At 41.3% G+C, this 24,245-nt stretch overlaps 1 protein-coding gene across 1 annotated transcript in view; it reads left to right on the plus strand.

Moving 5' to 3' along the window:
* GDF11 (growth differentiation factor 11) overlaps window positions 1–3,218 on the plus strand; it is a 29,932-nt gene extending 26,714 nt beyond the window's left edge. The window contains exons 2-3 of the mRNA XM_060253067.1: window positions 172–545; window positions 1,787–3,218. Of these exons, the coding sequence (XP_060109050.1) occupies window positions 172–545; window positions 1,787–2,167 (755 nt within the window). The 3' untranslated portion in view covers window positions 2,168–3,218. The remainder of the gene's footprint in view (window positions 1–171; window positions 546–1,786) is intronic.
* The last annotated feature ends 21,027 nt before the right edge of the window (window positions 3,219–24,245 follow it).

Raw genomic sequence — 24,245 nt, forward strand, 5'->3', positions numbered from 1 at the left:
AAAATGGGGGATCCCCCGCTGGGACCTGGGGATTGGGAAGCCTAAGTTATTATGTGATAAACATGCTCATGCCAATTGTTCCTCAGGCAGCAGCACTTTATGATAGCAAGGGGAAACTGGGATTATGGGAAAATGTTGCTTACTGCTTGTCTTTCTGTCTTTTTCTGCCAGCGGACCCTGTTGTGCAGATTGAAGGCAACCCCCACTGTTGTTTCTTCAACTTCAGCCCCAAGATTATGTTCACCAAGGTGGTAAAAGCACAGCTGTGGGTGTATCTGCGGCCTGTTCAGCACACCTCCACAGTGTACCTACAGATCCTGCGCCTCAAGCCAGTGACGGAGGATGGCAGCCGCCACATCCGTATCCGCTCACTCAAGATTGACCTGAACTCCCGCATTGGTCACTGGCAGAGCATTGACTTCAAACATGTGCTGCAGAACTGGTTCAAGCAGCCACAGAACAACTGGGGGATTGAGATCAATGCTTTCGATCCAAACGGGAATGACCTGGCTGTCACCTCACTTGGTCCTGGTGCTGAAGGTCTGGTGGGTAAACAGGAGCATACTATTGGCCTTCTTTTTTCTCCTTCCTAACTCTTAGCACAGTAGAGCTGCCAACTCTGGGTTGGGAAATTCCTAGAGATTTGTGGGCAGAGCCTGGGGAAGGTGGAATCTGGGAAGGGATGGGAGTTCAGTAGGGATGGGATTCCAAACAGTCCACTATCTAAAGCTGCCATTTCCACCCTCTCCCCCCGGGGATCTAACCTGGAGATCAATTGTAATTCTGGGTGAACTCCAGGGCCTACCTGGAGGTTGGCAACCATATAACACAAAATATTTGCTACTAGCTAATAGGAGACAATATTGTAAAGCAGAACCTAATCAATTAACTGATTTATTGAAGCAAGTTCTACAAGCTATAGCTACAGATTTTTTGGATCCATATATGACAGAGATTAGCTGGGCTTCGCCATTCTTAAACTACTTTTTAATGCAAACAGACATTTGGTTTAGGAGTTTTAATTTTTATTAGTAATGTAACGAGGTTTACGAGATTAACTGAAACCTTGTTACAATATGCACATGGCTTTGGAATAAAATACAACATTCTCTCCCTCCCTAGAGGTATCTATGTACTCTCCATAATCTTTATGATGGGAGCTCCCTTTAATATGATCACACACTGCCTATAAATTGATCTCTTGGTCTGTTGAGTCACATTACCTATCTCATTTTTATTTATTCTTTTCCTAACAACAGCTGATGGGTTAGAATAACATACAGCATTTCATTCCTGCTTAGTAGAGGTGCATTTTCTTAAGGAATATAGAAACATCAGGTTTAATAATAATTCCTTCTTGTTACTCATTCTGTTCGTCTTTTCAGAGGGGGGGAAAAAGCAATATTCAGGGCTGCTTCTGGGAACTGTATAAATTATTAGATGCTGTGATAAGTGATGCAGGATTGGAGGAAAGATGGATTGTTTTGAAAGGACAGATAAGGGTAGATGGATGAGGATGAACAGAATTGGATAGAGTAGGGGAGATAAATGTATATTAATAAGCTTGGCTTAAAGGATGGAAAGGGTGAGAGAGGGATAGACAGATGGGGCTAAAAGAGTGGCTTATGGGTAGATTATTTTGGGTGGAACTGACCTGCCATAAAATTCTGTCCCTTGGATTTGTGTCCTTTCCTTTGTTTAGTCATCCCTTATAGTAGGGGGTGGGCAAACAGACTGTTTATGAACTCATACCTTTGTGTTTTCTCCTTTCCAATCCACCCCCCAGCACCCCTTCATGGAGCTGCGTGTGCTAGAGAACAACAAACGGTCCCGTCGGAATCTGGGCCTAGACTGTGATGAGCACTCAACTGAGTCACGGTGCTGCCGTTATCCACTGACCGTTGACTTTGAGGCATTCGGCTGGGATTGGATTATCGCCCCCAAGCGGTACAAAGCCAACTACTGTTCAGGCCAGTGTGAATATATGTTCATGCAGAAATATCCCCACACCCATCTGGTGCAGCAGGCCAATCCCCGGGGTTCAGCAGGGCCTTGCTGTACACCCACTAAGATGTCCCCTATCAACATGCTGTACTTCAATGATAAACAGCAGATCATCTATGGCAAAATCCCTGGCATGGTTGTTGACAGGTGTGGATGCTCTTAAACCCCCTACCTGTCCTGTCACTCCCTTTTCCTGATCCCCCTGGATTCCTGCTTCAATGATGCACCCTGACACTGATGAATCCATTCCTTAGCATTTTAAAACATTTTTGAAGAGGAAATAATTGTGAGAAAAGAACAAGAGGAATAGAATTTGTATTGAAAATCTCTGAAGTGACATCATGCACTGTGCAATAATCAAAACAGACGTCACATTACTGGAGAGAGGATGAGTTGGCTTGGATCAATACTTTCCTCCCTGAGGTAGATCTGAAACGAGCATTCTTTTCTTCCTCTCCAAAACCCTTTGTTTGACCCATCACTGCTCAAGCTTTATTTTTACTGGCGTTCTCTCTTTCTCCCCCCACCCTCTTTCTCTTTTGAACTGGGAGCAAAAATAGTTATATGGTTAAAAGAAGTTCATCAGAAAGAGAGAGACTTTCAACCCGTTTACAAACAGTGAAAGCTTCCTAGATTGTGATTGTTAAGTTAAATAAAATGTTGTATGGAGCTATAGAGATAAGAGGAGAAAAAGAGGTAAATATTTTGTATTAAGATGAAGAAAGGAGAAGGGAACCAGCCAGCTTGGGGGACATTTGGTATTTTGCTTTGAGGTTTTATGGGGGAGGGAGTGTATGGTGTGGGAATTTAGGGTTGCTGAACCTGCCTGCCTTTTGAGAGACAGAATCCCCGAAGAGACAGGAAACTCCAAAGAAACTGAAAATGGGATCAACTTGGAATGCCTCTGTGTGCTGCATGGTTGCAAGAGCTGGTATTGGAATGGAGCCATATCTGAGACTTAGAAGGGTCTTGAGGAGCTGTCTTATTGGAGGGGAAATTCTTACTTATAGTTCCCTTGGGCACAAGTCCAGCCTTTTCGTTTCAGTGCCACATATCTGCACTCAGTGATTCTACAACTCCTGTAGAATATAAACCCAGCTCAATTAATTCAAACTTGTCCTTAGCTTCACATGGGGTCCAGCATGAATGCATCTTGGCAGTAAAGGACCATGTGGGAGAGTTTTGTGCATGTCAGGACAAAAGTCTCAGTTCTGCTTTTCTCTCCTAAATCTTTGTGTGTGTGTGTGTGTGTGTGTGTGTGTGTGCGCGCGCGCATAATTTGAACTGTCACATGGAAGAATCCTTACTTGCAGAACAGGAGTATTTCCAAGATACAATTGAGGAAAGGGCAAATCTTTATTTCTTTCTTAATCCTTTACAGTAGAGCTTTAATAGTTCAAGCACCACGTTTGCAAAAATTTTATGTGATTAAAATCTCCATAAATATGATAGAACTAAAGCTTTTCCTTTGCTAACTGATGAACTGAAAAAGACCAATCAATTTGTTTTGTCTAAGTGCAGTTTTTCCCCTTATTTTTTAATGACTTGTGGTGTTAGGCAGTTCTTTAGTGACAAAGCATTTCCTCGCATAAAATGCTCTGTACGACTGCACCCTCTCTTCTGCACATCCACTGTTATCAGTGTTTTATTTTTAATTTTAAATGCACTTATGTAGATTCTTACTCCATTTCTAGCCTTCTTTGAAACTGTTGTATAACCATCCTTCCCTGACTTACAATACAGGGCAATTCAGCTTCTACACTCTTGGACCAAAAGGTCCAAGATCAGTGTGACATGGGAACATGAACCTACACAAAAGTAGGAATGGCTTGTAGCTAGAAAAGCATCAAATATATGGTACAGTTTGAATTATTTTCACTCAGAGTGATGTTACATCTCTCTGTAGCATACAGAAAGTCAAGCCTTGGGATAATGAATCATTAGCCACACACTAGGAATCTGGCAACTGTCATCTTTGAACGTATTATATCTCCTGCTGTTTAGCTATTGACAAGACTGGGGTTAGAACAGATTTCGCATGCAGGGTCATGAGCCTGAAAACTAAAGGGAAAAGGAACATTTAGACAGAAGAAGCTCTTGTGGTGAACAGATAATCTCAGAATTTTTCTGGTGTTATTAGTGTAATATCTGATTGTGAACTCAAGTGCAGATATTTAATGAAAGTGAGTAATGTTTCAAGTTGAACACCCAAACAGTAACATATTAGTCAGTGTACGAACAAGAATGTATTACTATTTGACTGACAGCTACCAGTGTCCAGCAATTTTCCACTGAATTTGCTTTTGCAAAGGGGACAAGATTTTGAGAACTTCCTAACAGGGGAAGAAAGCATTTGGTCAATTAAAATGGGGAGTAGCCAAATTATAGATTCACAGATAATTTTCTCAAAGGCTGAAACGTTGAGAGATAAGATGGCATACACATCAGGTTTTGCTTCTTGCAGAAGACTGAGAATCTATGCAAATGAAAAAAGAAGTTAGGTAAAAGAAAGGTCTTTTTAGGTAAAAGAAAGGTAAAAGAAAGATCACACCAGTACTCTAACTGGAATGGACCTATACATCTCTACTTTGAGGTCAATGTATGGATTCAGTTTTAATTGCATGTGATTCCTATTGGCAAATATTCAGGGAAAGATGCCAATTTTTCAGTTACTAGATGGAAGAGTAGAAAAGAGACTATCAAATTAGAGCAATCTCTTAAGTAAAGTCCTTTTTGTTTCCATACATTTTTGTACACAGGTCTCCTGCAAGACCGGCTCCTCCTCTCCCCCCACCCCCCATTAATCTTTAAAACAGACAAGGGCTTATTGCATCAAACTGGGACAAACACTTGGGCTCAGACTACTCATACCATTGTGGCGTCTTTACTTCCCTTTTGCTATTTTCTTGACAGTATGAAATCAGGATCCCTGTTTCTCCAGAGTTCAGCAGTTCCTGCTCCTTGGGGCTTGTTTCTCCACTTCGCTGCTGGGGCTGTCTAGCTGGCTGCTGTGGGGCATGATGCAACCCTTCAGAAGTGTCTGTCATGGGTCTGGAACCCAGGCGTGGAGGTGACGGACTGGAGGGGAGTCTATAGCAGAACTGGAGCCAAATGTTTATCCAAGATTATTTTTTTAGCATAGACAATTTTGATCCAACTGCCAGCTTGTCTGTCAGCATTACAGCTGTTTCACTCCATTAGAACAGCTAAAAATAAGTCACTCAACTTTTCCTGCAGAAATTCTGACTATGGATGGGATGGATGCGGAAGATGAGGCCAAATTAGACAACCTTTTCACCAAAATTTACCCTACTGAAGATCACCTGTGCCATTCTAGCACTTATTGTTTAGCAGTTAATCTGGGAATCTCGGCACTGAGTCTGATTGCTGTGTGGAGCAACTTTGTTATTTCTCTAGGGTCTTAACTACTCTTGAATCTTTGCTATACTGCTCTGAAATCACTGAGTATGAGACCAGTAGGCAGTCCTTAGGCAAAAGAATACCAGAAGTCACGAATGAAGATGCATGAGATGAGATGCTGTAGAAAACCTAAATTCCCCTCCCCTACCTCTCCCATGTTGCTAGGGAGTACATTGCTGCTCTAGCAGAGCAGAGTCTTAGCACTTCTCATGGGTTTAAACCCTAAATACCAAAGAAGGGAGCAGTCCCTTGCCCAAGGTTGCACAGAAAACAGCTCTCCTGACTCTTTTTGAGCTACACTGCCTCTTTCTCTAGCACTTATAGACTGAAGCGCTTCACCCTTTTTCAAAGCACTCATCAAACATGCTTTTTCAGATAGATGAACACATGCTAAATTACCTTATTAAACAGTGGGTGCAAATGAATTGAGAGTTTAGGTACATACAGGAAAAAAACTCTGCAAAAGGAATCTTTTAATGGAGTCTTCAAGTGCTTGGAGCTACCATGGTTCTTTATATAAAATCCCATGGCCTTTAAATCCCCCAGCCGCTGTTATATGTCTTACCCTTATTACTTGTTTCAGCAGCTGAACTTGACAAAATGTTAAACCCATTAAAAGGTTGGATCCACAATGGAGACCAAACTGCAAACTTAGTCTCCCTCACAGTGGACCACCTGGCTCCACAAAAGTATAATGCCAAAACATGTATGAAGAATAGGCACTATGTTATTTTCATATTACTATCCCAGCAATGGAATGCTGGGAGGAGGAACAGACAACACACAGCAGGAGACTAACTAAAGTGACTCCAGACTCCAGCAATCTGACATTACTGGCCTCAGTACTATTATGAGAGCAGATCTTTCAGTGATATAGAGCAATACCATTCTCTTACTTTACTGTCTTAATTAAAAATAAACCCTCCCCCCTATATATCTCAGAATAGCTGTCTCTGGGAGTTTGCAAGCAGCTTGGTACTACAGCTTATAGTGAACTGTCCTTTCAACTTAATGGAAAATGTGAGTTTAGAAGTCACATTCCTTAATATTATTTTGCGTCAGGTATGTTGAGGGAGATGCTTCCTCAGCAACACTATAATCCAGCACAAGTTCCCACTTAGTTATTTTTTTAAAGCATTATGTCGTTGGACTGGGAGAGAAACAGGATCAGGTTGTTCCTATAAACTATTGTTTTACCTTGTGATCTTCCAAGATTGTCGATTCCATGCTTTGTAAAATCAGAGCATGTAATATATCAATCAGTGGGTGAGTTAGGTAGCTATGGCCTTCTCTGATGTATTTGGGAAGGCATATAACTGTGCAGTGAGCCAGGGGCTTAGGCAGGCACAGTCAAGTCTCTTTTCCTTACAGCCCAGTTTTTGATTCCAAGAATACTGATATGCTTTCTCTTCTCACTATCGTTGAGTTCAGCAGTTCATTTTAGAAAATGAATTATTCCCCTACACCCACAGGCCAGCACTTAGGTTTATAAACTTCCTCTGGCAATAAAGACAATTTGACAATCAGAATTCTGTTGATATGCCCACTTTTTTCTTTTCTGAAAGATTCAGTGGAAGGACCAGGGCTTTTTTTTTGAGCAGGAATGCACAAGAACGCAGTTCCAGCTGGCTTGGCCAGTACTCTCGCTCAAAAAAAGGTCTCCGGCAGAGGGATGGCACTAGGCAGCCACGTGCTTCTGGACTGCGCTCTCCGTCTTGTCTTCTGCCTCCAGCGGGCTTACAAAGAGAGCGAGAGGCATGGAGCCGCCCATGAGCACCCCCTCCTAGGAGAAGCTGGGCCTGCTGCTGCCTGCTCTGCTGCATGTGTCTCTCTCTCTCTCCTGCCATGTTTGGTGTGTGTGTGTGAAACAAGGTCTCTCACTGGGCTGTGTAAGAACACACATCCATGAAATGCAGCTGATGGCACTGTACTGTTCTGTGTCAGTATGTGGAAAGTAACCTGCTGAACAGGTGACATCACTTTTAATGATGGCAGGGGGTATGGGCTAATATGCAAATAAGTCCCTGCTGGGCTTTTTCTACAAAAAAAAGCCGTGGGAAGGACCATTCAATGCAGTCTACTATGTCTCGCAGAAATGAGTCACAGATACAAGAGCTATCAAACTTTCTTCACATATGCATCACGCTCTTGTACTTCCCCTCACATCTACAAGGAATCTAGTGAAGGCTCAGAAATGAAGATGATACTCCTTCTGATTAGGAGGCAGGTATCTATCCTTATGTCTCATATCCCTAGTCTATTGTCTGTGTGCTTCTGGAAGTGCAGAAGCAGAGTCTGTATATTTTGCAGGGTCCACTTCATTGATTTTATGGCATGCACTGATTGATCATGATGCATTATAGTTTTAGAAAGATTGTGTTAGAAGCTGAAAAGATGAAAATGCATATTTAAAAATCTGATATCAGTGGTGCCCAGCTCTTAGACTTTGTGCCAGGTAGCATTCCATAGAGGAAGCTAATGATAATATTAGAAAATTTTGCTAAACAAACTTACAAGGCAGTTTTGCTTCTAACGTTGTCTGGGACGGGAATATAACAATAATCAAGTAATGCAGATGACTATGCAAATCTGTGATAGTAAATTCATGAAATAATTTTTAAGGTATCTGCTTCTCAGTAGTCCTGGCCAATAGGCATCGTTTCTCTTTGAACACCCACCCAACACTATGTGTGGAACTCTATTAAGCATGTCAAAGGCCTCACCAATATTTTCCATAAAATACTTGCTAAAGAAGAGTATCAGGCTAGGACACTCCAAAGCCTACTCTTAATCTGCTGAAATCAGTCAGGACTTGGCATATGTTGCAGTTATCAGATACTTAACTCTAAGGTGGAGATGTTCTTAGATGACCTGGAATTGCACGAGCTACATGCTTTGCAATACACATGCTTTCCGTCCTGGAAACAAAGAGAGGGGAAGTGCATGACAAAGCAATTTTTAATAAGTATAATTTCCTATTGGTGGCTTTGCTCAGCTGTGGGGTCAGCTAGGGGGATATATATTCACATTGCTGTGGAAAACTGAGACAAACACGATCAAACTGTATCCCTAGGAGTTGGGCTGGTTCCAATGGGTCATCTCCAAATGGCTATTTTTGAAGGCAATTTAGTTCTCCAAAATATACTTCAGTAATGTGTTTTGCTGATTTAGTCAGCAGGGGAAAGAGAGCAATAGTTTCAAACATGTTTAAGCAGTTTTCATTCAAACTGATTATTTGAAGCATCTAAATTAGAGACAAATTAACTATGAAATATTATTTTATTCATACATTATTAATTTGTGTGTTGGGATACTGTGACAACCAGGAGCTCATTAAATATTATTATTCTTTTAAATTTTTGTAAAACAAAGTACAGACTCAATGGTCAGAACAAGACAAAATCTTCTGTATTTATTACTATATTAAATGTAGTTAATTGTGTTTTGGCTAATGCATATCTCATGATTACAGAATGTTTACAGTGCAATCCTAAATGGAGTTACACTATCCTAAGTCCACTGAAGTAAATAGGCACAGAAGGGCATAACAATTCAGTTTAGGATTGCATAGATTTAGTGTTATGTAGTATCCACTTTTCTAGAATCTTACATATGAAGATAAAAGTCCCAGTAGAGCAAATAAAATGTTCATTCATTAGCATAATTTTCTACAGTCTGTTTTCCTAACAGTCTTCTATTGGTCCAAGTGTTCAAAGTCGCTAGGGATTTTTCTGAGATGTGCAACCTGATCATATGAATTCTTACTCAAAAGTCAGTCTGAGTTCAATTACATAAGTATGCTTAGGGCTGTGCCCTGAGTAAGCAAATGATGTAGTCAATTCCAGGGTATACTAGCACTCTTGTACATGAAAATCCTTCCACATAAAGCACTAGTAGTCCATCCATTGGTTATGCTATACCAAACACTGGGCAGGTCTCTCCTGAAACATGGATGCTTTCTTTCTGGGATTTGGGTGGTTTGATTTTCCTCTCCCCCTTCTACTGCCCAATGGTGCTAAACTAGAAAGACAAGATCCAAATCACCTGCTATTAATGGCTTTCTCCAATGGGATAGTATTTTGCTTTGGGTAATCTGACTCACAAAAGGCAGACAGGTATGGTTATTTTTGGATGTATGCTTGTAAATATCAGTCCTACAAGTATATTATTATTTACTTCTTTGTTACTGTGCATAAATGTCATAGAGGTTTTGTGTGTGAATGTGTGTTTGTGTGTGTGAAAGTGTGTATGAGAGTGTGTGAAAATGAAGGAATGAGTTTGAGGAGGATGATAACATGGACTGAGTTATTTTTTATTTTAATCACATGACCAAAAGGCCATTCACTGGTTGAGATTGTTTTTATTTGTTTGTTTGTTTTGATCACATGACCAAACACAGCACTTGAACATCAAAATAAATTTTAAAATATAAAAAAAATTAAAATATAAAAAAATAAGAGTTCAGAGCTTTTCACTCCGATCCTGCATTTGGGACATGCATAGCTGTTATCTCAGCCTTTCCAGATGGAAACCCATTGGCTGTCTTTAAGACAGGAGGCTGCCAGTGAGGGGAAACTGGGATTCCAAGGGAAAAGCTAATGCCAATACAACATATATCATGCCATACAATAACCTTATTTTCCCAAAAGGTACAAGTTGATTTTAGGTTCATGGCTGATTTTAATCAACAAGGCCTTTTGTGTACTTGGTCAGTGTGTCCACTCACACCTCTCCACCATCATCCCAAGCTGCTGCCTTTCTCTACAAAATGGATGCCGATTCACTTTGGAAGCAAGAGGCAGTCCCATCAGGACATTCGGGGATATCTCAGAGACTTTGCAGGAGCGAAGCAAGGCGCCTGGACTTAAAAATGCTGAATGTTCACTGTAAAAATTTCTGTATTGAGAGACTGCTTTAGGCTAAGGTACCATTTGCACTATGGAAGGTTAAAGAAAATTTAAAGAGACTAGGATGGAGTTTCCCTTTTGTGACACGCCCTAGAGCTCAAGAAGAGATACTTTTATGTTTGTGTTTTCTTTTTGTAATTGCTGTGTGTGAGGATTTGTGCGTATGAATCTTGATGTAGTTCCCTTCCTGTTGAAGGCAATTCACTGTGTAGTTCTGCATTCCCAGCAATCAACCAAGCTGTTGTATCTGACTTCCAAGCCACAAAGTGTCTTTTTACTGCCATACCTCTGAACACAACTTTCATGGGGCAAATTAACCTTATAGTTACATTTCTCCATGAAATACCAAGTAGACATTTCTGCTTGTTGTTACACCATCGGACCTCCTAAATACTTATAGATTTAGCCAATCAGTGTTCAGCTAAAGTTGGCTCCCTTAGGATGTCAAGGATAAGGGAGAAGAATCAGTCTTAAATAACTAGTTTAGGGCAAGAACCTGAATGTAAACTCTTAGCACATTTCCAGATTGATCTTCACCTATTAAGAAATCAGGAGTCCTTCTAGGAAAGGTAAATGTACTTTGCAGGGAATCAGGAGTATATCAACCGATGGAAATGGATGGTCTGATAAAGTGAGATCAAGTCTCTGGAGAGGTGGCATATCAGTTTTTTACATCAGTAATAAATAGGATCAACAGCCTGGGAACTGGGATTCCTTAACACTCTTGCAAGAATCAGCACCAGATTTGATCTAAGTTTGAGGCAAACTGACTATCTCTGTGCGGAACAGGGATGAGACCTCTCTCCTACTGGTGTTATGAAGCATAATTGGTATAGCTAAATTCTATAGATGAAGGAGATGCTAAAGGCCCAAGAGGGATCATGTTATTCAGTACCATGTATAAAAAAGAAGCCAGTGTACTTTTGTCTCTCTGCCAGCATTCAGCTAATTTAAAACGTTTCATCATTTTATGCCATAATTCTTGACTCTGCTCAAGTTTATTTCTTAAATGGCCTCATTGCCCTTTATCAGAGCAGCACAGTTCTGGTCTGTTTCACTTAACAACTTGGGTGCTGGAGAAGAACTATGAAGCAAAACATTTTATCAGAAAAAAAAATAGTCTTCCTTCCTCATTTGGAAAAGTTCCTAGCTATTCACTTTGCCAAAACCCCATTAAATGCATATATTTCAGGTAGAGGTACCCACTATCTTCATCCTACTCCTGAGGATTTACTGACTGAAAACACAGAAACTAAACTGAGGTGGCACTCATTTGCGAGGAAGTGGGCTCACAACAAATGAGGACTTTTGTAGCTATTCTTTCATATACATTTTAGAAGAAGAAACCTAGAGGAAATCAAACAATAAAAATTGCCTTGGCTATTTCTCTTCTGTGTTGTATAAACTAAATTTTTTCTGTAACTGGCTTTAGACTGTCAAGTATATCATAACCATTGCTTCTGTTGCAACTTCTCTTTGTCCTTTTTTAGATTTTTTTTGTACAATAAATATATATATATAGCAAAAAGTATTTTCTTCTTTTAATGCATTGGCAAGGAAATCTTAGCTTTGTGTTTCCAGACAGTTCAGATAATTTCAGATAGTTTTACTATACTTTGATTTTGTTTGGGGAAGGAACTGAAAGAAGATAGCAATCAAATAAGAAGGTGGATGCACACATGTATCTGCTGCAGACTGCAGAGATGGGACTGGTGACTCGGTCTCTGAACCATAAATTCTGTTTCCCTTGGAGAACTGGTAATACAACATGGAAGACATGGCACTTAGCTACATGGAGTTAAATCAGCAAGCATGCTTTAATTTAGAAGGCCTTTATATTCCAAATCCTCAGTAGTCCCAAAAATGTTGTATCTGTCCTCCCTTTCAGTTACTCACTTCTCCCCATTTTAATTTTAGTCAGAAATATGTATATTGGCTTCATAACCTTCTCTTTGGCTCTCCCACCCCAATGTATCAGAAGCTATACCACCAGTGCAACCATTTGATTAGGCTAAGCACTCAAAATGCAGGTCAAAATGCAGGAGAGGCGACCCTTTTTCTTCTCTTTTAAACAGAAAGCAGCCTGTATGACTTTCTCCCCATCCCCCAGAGCACTCTTGTACTGAACTAAAAGCCTCACTCAAACTAAATCTGAAAATATTCCTTAATGCCTCTCATTTTTTCCCACACTCCCTGATGCTAAATCATCAAACTACTCCACTGGAAAACAAATTCCAAACAGCCTCCAGCAGCTTCCTATTCCTCTTTCCCTGATAAAAAGAGAAAGCAATGTCCCAACATTAAGAACTGAGTAGAGGAAAGTTATTATATCTCATTTATACTGAAATAATTTAGAAAAAAACACATGGAAGACTGGAACCAGAACTGAATTAGTTTGATTCTCATCAGTTAGGTTGATTCTTATAGGCAACTGAGCAAGCACCAGTCTGCAATTTGAGCACAAATCCCCATCTAATTTCTTAAGAATGTTTTTGTGGTTCCTAAGGGCTCATATCAAGCCTTTGTTTACAAAAATCAAAATGGGCTACAGCCTATTTAAAGGATAATTGATACCTTTCCGTATTCTAATTACTGTAATTTATCCAATAACCATCTGTTTACTTCTACCTAGGACTGCATCTGTACTTGTGGCACCACTGTGTAGATTCTAATATACAACAGTGAGCTATGCATATACTGCTGTGCCCAAGAACTGCTGCACACAGACCTACTGGACAGATGGTTAGTGTCATCAGCTTTGACAGTGCTGATTACCTGCAGAGAGGGAAGGGGGACCTGAACTTGCCTTTCCTGTATGCAAATAGGTGGCAGTCAATGTGAGAGTTGACAGCCTTGAACTCCAGAGCTACAAGCAGCCCTAAATGGTAGGTAGGGTAACTTTTTTTAACCCATGCAGCACACTTTTGTGCTGTAGATGCAATCCAGAAAGATATTCTATGTAAAAAAACCTCCCTCTACCTGTAAATCATCTTTACTTCCTGAGATTAAAGTATCAATGGGTGGGATCACACAAGAAATTTCCCAGGGTGGTCCATTGGCTTTAAAAAAGCCACCCCAGAAAGAGATGTGCTGTGGCAATCAGGCTGTGCCCAACACAGGCATGGGGTGCACTTTCACTTAGGGGAACATTCAGACTGCTTCTGCATGTGTGGGCCACGTGCATGCATGGCCTGATCCAGCCATTTGGTCAGCCCAGAAACGTGTCATGCAAGTGCTTCAGCAATTTGCCACTGGGAAGTATTGGTGGCCATTTAAAGCATGTGGGAGGCATCGAAGTATGAGGTAGGGGCAGGAGCAGCATGGGGGCCATAGGTACACATGTGAACACGCCTGTTTGATTTGGAGGGGAGGAGTGGTATTGTGAGTCAAATAGCTTGTGTGATCGCACCCATTGTCTAGTCCAGTGCTGCTTCCTCGTATATTTGTCATACATTGGAACATGACAGGAGTCTATGGAAAATAATGTAGTTCTTCTTGCCAACTGTGGGCTGAGTCTAGAGCAAGGATCCCCAACATGGTGTCTGTTGGAGCCAAGTGCCCACAGACAACATTCCAGGGGCCCACCAAGTGTTTTTACAGTGGGAGAAGCCAGGTGGTAGGCTTCCCAATCCCCAGGTCCCAGTGGGGGATCCCCCAGTTTTACAGGCTTCCCCCCTTCCCCAGCCAGCTGGCCAACAGGGGAAGGCCTGCCCCCACAGCCATTATGCACCTCCACGAACGATTCCCATAGGAAATGATGGGGAATTGATCCGTGGGCATCGGGGGCTCTGGGGGGGCTGTTTTTTGAGGTAGAGGTGCCACATTTTCAGTATAGCATCTAGTGCCTCTCCCCAAAATACCTCCCAAGTTTCAAAACTATTGGACGAGGGGGTCCAATTCTATGTGCCCCAAAAGAAGGTGCCCCTATCCTTCATTATTTTCTATGGAAGGAAGGCATTTAAAAAGGTGTGCTGTCCCTTTAAATGGGATGGCCAGAACTCCCTTGGAGTTCAATTATGCTTGTCACACCCTTGCTCCTGGTCCGCCCCCAATGTCTCCTGGCTCCACCCCCAAAGTCCCCAGATATTTCTTGAATTGGACTTGGCAACCCTACCAGGTGGTGCTTTTGCCTAGTAAGGCTTCTGGCTGGTGATGTAGATTTAAAAAAAAACATTGCTTCAGCAGCAACTTCCACCACAGCATAAGGATCTTTACTGCATGACTGAAGGTAAGCTGCAGCAGCCATTTTGTGGTTGGCTCCACCTTCTGCAGCAATGTTGTGTCTGCACCACCACCCTCTGCCAGAATTCCAAAGATATCCACAGGCTCAAAAAGGTTGGTGACCCTGTTCTAGAGCTTCTGCACGTACTCTCTTTCTTCGTTACCTAAAGGAAAGATTGTGAAGTAGCTTCAAGTCTATCTTGGGTTGATATTTCAGATAGTTTTACTATACCTTGATTTTGTTTAGGGGAAGGAACTGAAAGAGGATAGCAATTAAATAAGGTGGATGCACATATGTATTTCCTGCAGACTGCAGAGATGGGACTGGTGACTTCGTTTCAGAACCATGTAAGTGGAAGGTTAAGTTCAGAGTTTTAAAAAGGGACACTGAAGAGCAGACAGCTACAATATCTTCTAATGTAAACCAGGGTTATAACTCCTTTTGGAAATTAAAGCTCAGTGCTGCTGAGAACATAAGAGCCCTCCATCTAGTTCAGCATCTTGTCTCTCACACAGTGATCAACAAGTTCCTTGGGAGGTCCAAAAACAAGGCTCTGCGATTCAGAGTCTTACTGAGGAAGACTGCCAGGATGACAGGCTCACCATAAAAACTGAGAATGGCTATTTGGTGTTGAACTGATGACATCTGGAAAAATATTGCTCATATAGTTTTAAAAATACTGGAAAACACAGATTCATCTCTAAGAAGCTCTCAGTGCTTCCTACCTGAAGTCACTGCTGATACATTATCAGAGGGATCATGCCTTCTCCACTTTTACCTTTGTAACTAACTTTCAAAGCAAATCCTCTGGACAGAACTTTGGATTCCATTTCCTATATAGCACAATGTTCATGTAAAAAAATAAGGACAACAGTAAATTATACTTGCACAGCAGGAAGCAAGTCCATTGTACACAGAAAATCAAATGCTGTTTGGAAGGGCAGGTACAAAAAGTAAAATTACTCCATCTCCTTAATCTCCTGATTAATGCATCAGGAATAGTCCGCCTACATATCACCAACTTGCAGTCCTAACAACTTCTGATTATTCACACTGACATATAGGAAGGACTCATGTACTTCCAATACAATAGCCAACACTATGTTTCTCTCCCTCATCCTTAGCTGCTCCAGTGCATCCTGCCCTGTTTCTTCACTTTTATTTTTGCCATACTGCAAGTTCATTGGACAGAAACTATACACTTCTGAGTTCCATGTACTATAATGGTGCTGGAATTAAAAGGTTTAAAATAGTAACCTCATTTTATTATAATTTAATAGAAAAAAACCAAGCACACTTGGAAATCAAATACTGTGAAAGTAAGGCATACAAAAAGGTTATTCCATCTGTTTGGCTGTCCCAAAATTGTAAAAGCTGAGATTTACAACTGGCCAGAAGTGCTGCAGGAAACTGAATCATGGGATGCTGTTTTATGGAGCCCTCATTAGGAGGTGACAGGTATGCTGAGAATGCAAGAGCTAATTACATTGCCCCAATCAGAGGAAGTGCTGTGAATGTACATGCACACATGGACATCAAGTCAATCAGAGCAACTATAGCTTGCAGGTTACATTTTGCCAGAAAGAAAGAATCTGACACAAATTCAATTGCTCAGTAAAAAGAGAAAGGTGAACAAATGGGTAGCAGAACAAGGTTAACAATCCCTCTGAAAGCACAGGTTTCTTTCACAGAGTATAAACTTGGACAAATGTGTGCCAAATTCTATTAGATCAAATAATCCATGAATGCCAACCTTTGACTGCTTCTGGCATTTTAGTTCTTGATTAAACATTGTAGGGGACACTCCTGACATAATGTTTTGAATTTACAGAACTCACATGACACACCCATGGGGAAAAAATTCAACAGTGTGCCATTCATGCCAACATGTTCAAAGGTGATGTCTGGTCAGATCCAGGAGATACGGTAGCTGAATCTTTGAGTGAGCTGAATGGGTGTCATCAAAATGATGCATGCATGCATGGGAGTCATTCCAAAAGTCACACCATTGACATAAATAATCATATGGAAACTAGCCTTCATATGAGGGAGTTACTGAAAGTTCCTCTGCCTAAGAGTGATTTAAACTAAAGCCTCTTCAAAATATAAATAAATGCTATCATATTGGCTCCAATAACAAAGTACTGGCTTACTAACCTTCAGAGCTAGCACCTCTCAAATTATCAGTTCTTGAGCAAACAACAGCGGAGAGCATTTAAGAAGATATTGGATTTATAGCCCGCCTTCCATTTTGAATCTCAGAGTGGCTCACAATCCTCCTTTACCTTCCTCCCCCACAACAGACACCCTGTGAGGTGGGTGGGGCTGAGAGGACTCTCACAGCAGCTGCTCTTTCAAGGACAACCTCTGCCAGAGCTATGGCTGACCCAAGGCCATTCCAGCAGCTGCAAGTGGAGGTGTGGTGCTTCCAAATTTCCCAAAAGCACCTGATTAGCAACCAATGGAGACAGAATTTTGGATATATGGAACTTCTGCCCAGCACAGCAGGTTATTTTAAATTTTTTTACTCACCCTTGATTACTTCTATAGCATTAGTTTTTCCTGCACTCTTTCTGCAGCTGCAGTATCCTTCTAATTTCGTATTTGTAGAAGAGGTTCATAAATATCAGTTCAGTAGGCTGCTACCTACAGGCTCACAATTCTTGAAAAGAAAAACTTCAACATTATTTTTTCTGTCCTGAATTCATACTCTGGTCTCTTTCTCATTTGATAAGCTTTCTTTTTAGACACAAAGCTTTTATACAGGGTCTCTCATGCTCAAAACAAATTTTCAGTGCCACCTGTATCTCAGCAGAAATAATACCTTAAAGCCTGCATCTGTTTTAAAACTTCTTTGTTAGCCCCAGAACAGTTCACAGTTTTTCCCTAGGGATTCAGCCCATCAATGTGTGGATACAACTGTGAAGCCCTATCAGAACATATTGCTAGGCATGAGCTGCATACAGAGAACATATTGATTCCATGACAGTTAACAAAAGGAGAGCAGCAGTGAGGATAATCTGTGAAGAGGAGAGCAACAGGAAATAAAGAATTCTATTCAAACAGTTATGAACAAACTAAAAGAGCACTGGGGACTTCCACTATTATCCTAAATGGAAGATGATAGATCGTATTCCTGGCCACAGATATTGATTGGCATGCAGCAGCTTCAGGACAACTGAAGAGAAGCTGATGAGAAAGCAAGATCTTAAAATACATAAAATATTGGCTTGATTCTCTTTTATTGAAAATGTATTAGTTTTCCAGAAAGGTAGAAGGGACAAGGAAAGTGGGAATAGAAAAGTAACAATACAATTATAATCCAGTCTGCATGACAATAATTCCTGCTTGATTTCTCATTCCCCTGTGCAAGCACCAGTTGTTTCCGACTCTGGGGTGACATTGCTTTCACGTTTTCACAGCAGACTTTTTTACAGGGTGGTTTGCCATTGCCTTCCCCAGTCATCTACACTTTTCCCTCAGCAAGCTGGGTACTCATTTTACCGACCTCAGAAGGATGGAAGGCTGAGTCAACCTCGAGCTGGCTACCTGAAAACCCAGCTTCTGATGGCGATTGAACTCAGGTCGTGAGCAGAGCTTAGGACTACAGTGCTGCAGCTTTAACACTCTGCGCCACAGGGCTTTTGATTTCTCATTGGTACACTCTTTATTTGTTAGGAGGACTGATAACTGTTATTGGGTACGCCAGATGAATTAGAAAAATCTTCGATGCTGGCAAAAGACACCAACAGAGGGAGACAGATGAATATCTTGACGAGGGAATGCCAAAGTTTTGGTACAACAGAGATGGCCCCTTCTCAGGTTGCCAGCCACCTAGCCTCAGATTGGGGGTGGGACTGAAACAGGGCCTCCGAAGATTACCAGGGTGAGCAGGCAGGTTTGTACAGAAGAAGGCATTCCTTATGGTATTTTGGTCTCAGGCTATACAGGGCTTAAAAGGTCAATTCCAGCACCCTGAATTGAACGCAGAAGCAAACTGGAAACCAGTGCATCTGGAACAAGACTGGAGTGATATTGTCCCTATGGCCCACTCCAGTCAACACACTGGCCACAGCATTCTGTACCAACTGGACAGTCTTCCAGGCAGTCTTCAAGAGCAGCCCCACATAGAGCACCTTACAGAAATCTAATCTAGATGTTAACCAGGCATGCACCAAAGTGGCGAGGTATTTTCTCTCCAGGAAAGGCTGCAGCTGGCTTGTCAATCAAAACTCCTTTAAGGCACTCCTAGCTACCATTTGTTTATCCGACAGACGGTCCGGGTCCAGGAGCACCCCAAGCTACAAACCTGGTCCTTTAGGGGGAGTGCAACCCCTATTTAATTGAATTTATATCCCGCTCTTCCTGTGAGTAGGCTCAGGGCATATAAAAATCGGGAGTTAAAAAAGGGAACATTTTCATGTCAAAGCCAGAGATGCCTAGCTCTTGCCACTTTAATGAGGAATCGTGTTTGTTGAAATCCATATGGATTCCAAACCTTTGTCTATTTTAGCATACACATATTCTCCTTCAGTGTCCCACCAGTCTGATCATCTCCTGCTCTTAATGGATAAAGATTTGGACTTATATTCCAGTCACTTTTTTTTCATTTGTCCTATTTACTTTTTATCCTCTCCACTCATGCATATTTGCAGACATCTCTATTCTCTCTTTTTTGGCTTACTCCTGGTTCCATCATCCTCTCATGTTATATCCTGTGCTCCAGCCTTGCTCATTAACTCGATTACTGTATAAATTGAAAGCAAAAGCAGCTTCTTCAAGTTTGTTACTCTCAAATACAGCTACACATTCCCCCAACACCCCAAAAAGAGACTTCATGTAAAATCATGCACTTTACCTGTGTATTTTAAAAGTGGGCATGGAGAGCTCAGATAATATGGCAATTGACATGGTAATTTGAGTGCTGTTGTCTGTTTATAGAATGTTTTATTGTACTTTATTGTTTTATCATATGTTGTACTCCGACCTGAGCCCTACGGGGAATGGGCAGAATAGAAATGTTGCTGTTCAGTCACACAGTCAAGTCCGACTCTTTGCGACCCCATGGGCAAAGTCATACCAGGCCCTCCTGTCTTCCACCATCCCCCAAAGTGTGCTTAAATTTGTGTTTGTTACATCCATCTAATCTTTTGCCATCCCCTTCTTTTGCATTCTGTCTTTCCCAGCATCAGGATCTTCTCCAGTGAGTGCTCCCTTCTCATTTGGTGGCCAAAGTATTTGAGCTTCAGCATCTGACCTTCCAGGGAACAGTCTGGGTTGATTTCCCTTAGGACTGACTGATTTGATCTTCTTGCAGTCCAAGGGACTCTCAAGAGTCTTCTCCAGCACCACATCTCAAAAGCATCTATTCTTCTACGTTCGGCCTTCCTTATGGTCCAGTTCTCACAACCATACATTACTACTGGGAATACCATCTATATAGTATATAGAAATATACTAAAATAAATAAAATAAAATACACTAAAATAAATAAATAAATAAATAAAAAATAAAATAATAAAGACCAACTCTTTAAGACATTTGTTAGAATGCTAGGGATTGATACACTGCAGTGATGGAATACACAGCTGGCAGACTAGACTCAACTTGCCATGAGATTATTCAGTTACAGCTGCTAAACTTTAGGATCACTTTCAGACATGCATAAGCTAGTATTTCCAGGAACAGTTAACTTGGGGCCATGAGTTATTTAACACCTTGCTTGCAGCTCATGACCGTAGTGACTGCTTCATGAAAATTGCTCACTGGGATCCAGTGAACTGCAGCTAGCCACAATCCATCCTTGTCATCAAGAAGCTGCATGAAGGAAAAATGTTACCATCACACACCTTTTTGGTTTTACCATCTGTTGAGAATAAAAGTGTCATAAAATCCATCTTGAGCACCAAGCTGGAAAATAAATGATTCTGCTAAATTAAACAGTCTAAATACAGTTACTGAATTACATCAAACTTTCTTCATAAAAGCTTCTAGATTTAAAGCCAATTTAGCAACAGATATAAGAACATAAGAGAAGCCATGTTGGATCAGGCCAATGGCCCATCCAGTCCAACACTCTGTATCACACAGTGGCCAATATATACATACACACACACATTCTGGCTAATAGCCACTGATGGACCTCTGCTCCATATTTTTATCCAATCCCCTCTTGAAGCTGGCTATGCTTGTAGCCGCCACCACCTCCTGTGGCAGTGAATTCCACATGTTAATCACCCTTTGGGTGAAGAAGTCCTTCCTTTTATCCGTTTTAACCTTTCTGCTCAGCAATTTCATCGAATGCCCACGAGTTCTTGTATTGTTAGAAAGGGAGAAAAGGACTTCTTTCTCTACTTTCTCCATCCCATGCATAATCTTGTAAACCTCTATCATGTCACCCCGCAGTCAACGTTTCTCCAAGCTAAAAAGCCCCAAGCGTTTTAACCTTTCTTCATAGGGAAAGTGTTCCAAACCTTTAATCATTCTAGTTGCCCTTTTCTGGACTTTTTCCAATGTTATTAATATCCTTTTTGAGGTGTGGTGACCAGAATTGTACACAGTATTCCAAATGAGACCACACCATCGATTTATACAGGGGCATTATGATACTGGCTGATTTGTTTTCAATTCCCTTCCTAATAATTCCCAGCATGGCGTTGGCCTTTTTTATTGCAAATGCACACTGTCTTGACATTTTCAGTGAGTTATCTACCACGACCCCAAGATCTCTCTCTTGGTCAGTCTCTGCCAGTTCACAACCCATCAACAGGTATTTGTAGCTGGGATTCTTGGCCCCAATGTGCATTACTTTGCACTTGGCCACACTGAACCTCATCTGCCACGTTAACGCCCACTCACCCAGCTTCAACAGATCCCTTTGGAGTGCCTCACAATCCTCTCTGGTTCTCACCACCCTGAACAATTTAGTGTCATCTGCAAACTTGGCCACTTCACTGCTTACTCCCAACTCCAGATCATTAATGAACAAGTTAGAGCATGGGACCCAGTACTGAGCCCTGCGGCACCCCACTGCTTACCGTCTTCCACTGCAAAGACTGCCCATTTATACTCACTCTCTGCTTCCTATTAATTAGCTAGTTTTTGATCCACAAGAGGACCTGTCCTTTTACTCCATGACTCTCAAGCTTTCTAAGGAGTCTTTGATGAGGAACTTTATCAAAAGCTTTCTGGAAGTCAAGGTAAACAACATCTATTGGGTTCCCTTTGTCCACATGCTTGTTCACCCCCTCAAAGAACTATAACAGGTTAGTGAGGCAGAACCCATGCTGAGTCATCCTCAATAACTTGTGTTCATCAATGTGCCTACTCATTCTGTCCTTAATAATGGTTTCTACCAACTTTCCCGGTATTGAAGTCAGACTGACTGGCCTGTAATTTCCCGGATCTCCTCTGGAACCCTTTTTAAAGATGTATACCCCCAAAGACAAAAAAGGCTACCTGGCAGCCTGAAATATTATGAAAAATAAACTGCATGTTCCTAAAGTTGCTAGCTCCAGTACCATCACTCCATACTGCTATATGTCACTAGCACCACAATGGTATCTTCTCCTTGGAATGCTTTTCACAATGTAATGCACTCCCAGAGGAAAGTAGAGCCAAGGCAGCTCTCTGTAGTTACACAAGGGACCTCTAGTATATATTGCACACCCCTAACTTGGAGGAATGTATGTAGTAGGGGACAGCGAGACTATCAACACTGAAAAGTTTCTGCTTGGTTGTGCTTGTTTTGAAGATAGCAAAAATTTAATGAGCAATTGCTATTGTTCTAGTCACGTCTGCATCACCTGCTTCTGCTTGGACAGTGGCTGACCTAATTCAGAGGGAGAATGTATTTGGCGGGGGCAGAGTATAAACTGAGCAGAAACTAGAGAAATTAGGACAAGCATATATTGGTTGCCCCTACTGTAGATGACCACCCACACACCAGGGCCAAACCTCGTGCCAGCTATGACATAATGTAGGCCTCTGATCCAATTCTTTTTACTGTTTCCTCACAAGTCTGCCTTCATGCAAATATCCACAGTAATTAAAAGTCTAAGCCAGAAATGATGACTGGCTTCCATCAGTCTTGTTACTAGCAGATAAAAGTTGCCAGAAAGCACGCAGAGGAAAGATTGCAAGGCATTTATCCGTATTTCTACACAGGCAAGGAATAGCACAATGGTATTTGGTTTCAGCTTTCTCTGATTATGTTTTTGGAATTATTTTGTTTAAAGTCAGTACAATAAAAGCCTCCCCCCTCCCACAAACCAAGCCCTTGCAGAACACCCTACAAGACCTTCTCCTTCAGTGTTTAAACAATAGAAGAACATAGATCCAAGTATAAGGATTTCATTCTGCCTCCCAGGGGGTAATCTAAAGTAGATATATCTTCTCAGAAGTCAACTAAAATTATTCCTAAAATTTAATTTAATTTTTTGATTTATACCCTGCCCTATCCCGCAAGTGGACTCTGGGCGGCTTACAACGTTAAAAACCTTACAAAACATTTTAGGCAGGTTGTCTCCTGAGCACCTGGTATTAAAGACATTCAGATTCAAGCACAGTCTTCAGCTTCGATTTAGAATGAAGATGGGGCTTTATCAAAGTATCTTTCCAGGCTTATTGAACTCATAAGAAAATGGACCATGAGAGGTAATAACAGGCAGACAAGATTTATTCTACATTCTCTGCAGTTGACAATATGATACTAGCATGAACTTCAGCACATCAAGAGTTCATTTACATATGGAAAAAATGGAAAGCAACCTCTTTTCTGTAGACCTCTGCTTCTACTTCATTCATGTAGAAAGTGATTAATGATTCTCTTACATTATTGCTAATCCTCATAAATGTTGCACTATCATACAGTAGTTAATAACAGCATCTTGTTGATAAGTGACACCAATATAAAAACACCATCACTCTCCAATTTGTTGGAAGTGCATCAGGAATGAAGAAAGTATAGTGTGGCTAATTTCAAGAGGAATCTGAGATTTCAGGGAATAAGATTTAAGATTCTGCCACCATTCTAGTTTTTGTTATGCACAGAGAGGCAAAGAGGAAAGCAACTGACATTATAGAGAAATTACAGCTCAGAGCACAAGGAAGCAATTCACCTCACAGCTGGCCAGAAACTGGCCAATCTCATCTTGCCCCTCCCCTAGCAGAGGGGGAATAATTAAGAGTTTCAAAGGTCAAAGCTTCAGGTGAGAGGTCAGTTGATTTGCCCGCCTCTAGAAATAAAATTTTGCTGTGTCTCTATAAATATTTAAAAGAGCAGCAGGATTGGGGGGCAGGGAAGAGAACACATTTCTCTTTATTAACTACTCGCTGGCACACACTTCCAAGCTCCCTCTCCCTTTGTTTTGTTATTTTCCTGAATTTAAACAGGAGATTTTCAAACCCACCCACAGAGGGCTCAGGGGCAAGAGGCCACTGGGGAGCAGAGGACACTGCAATTGGGAAGAACATGTGTTTGTATCTCTTTGTGAAGGGATGCACGCACATGCACACATGGTATCCCTTCTCTCTCCTCTTCCTTTTCCCAATTACACTGTGCATGCCTAACGCAAATTTCCATCTTCCCCTTCCTGACCTATAGTTCTACTTGCATTTAAAGTGCAAGCGTCTACTGTTGAAAAGTGACTTCATGCTGAATTTGGGTGCTACACGGCCTTCCAGAGCTCTCA

The sequence above is a fragment of the Heteronotia binoei genome, chromosome 13, assembly GCF_032191835.1.
Source record: "Heteronotia binoei isolate CCM8104 ecotype False Entrance Well chromosome 13, APGP_CSIRO_Hbin_v1, whole genome shotgun sequence".
In the NCBI taxonomy this organism is placed as follows: Eukaryota; Metazoa; Chordata; class Lepidosauria; order Squamata; family Gekkonidae; genus Heteronotia; species Heteronotia binoei.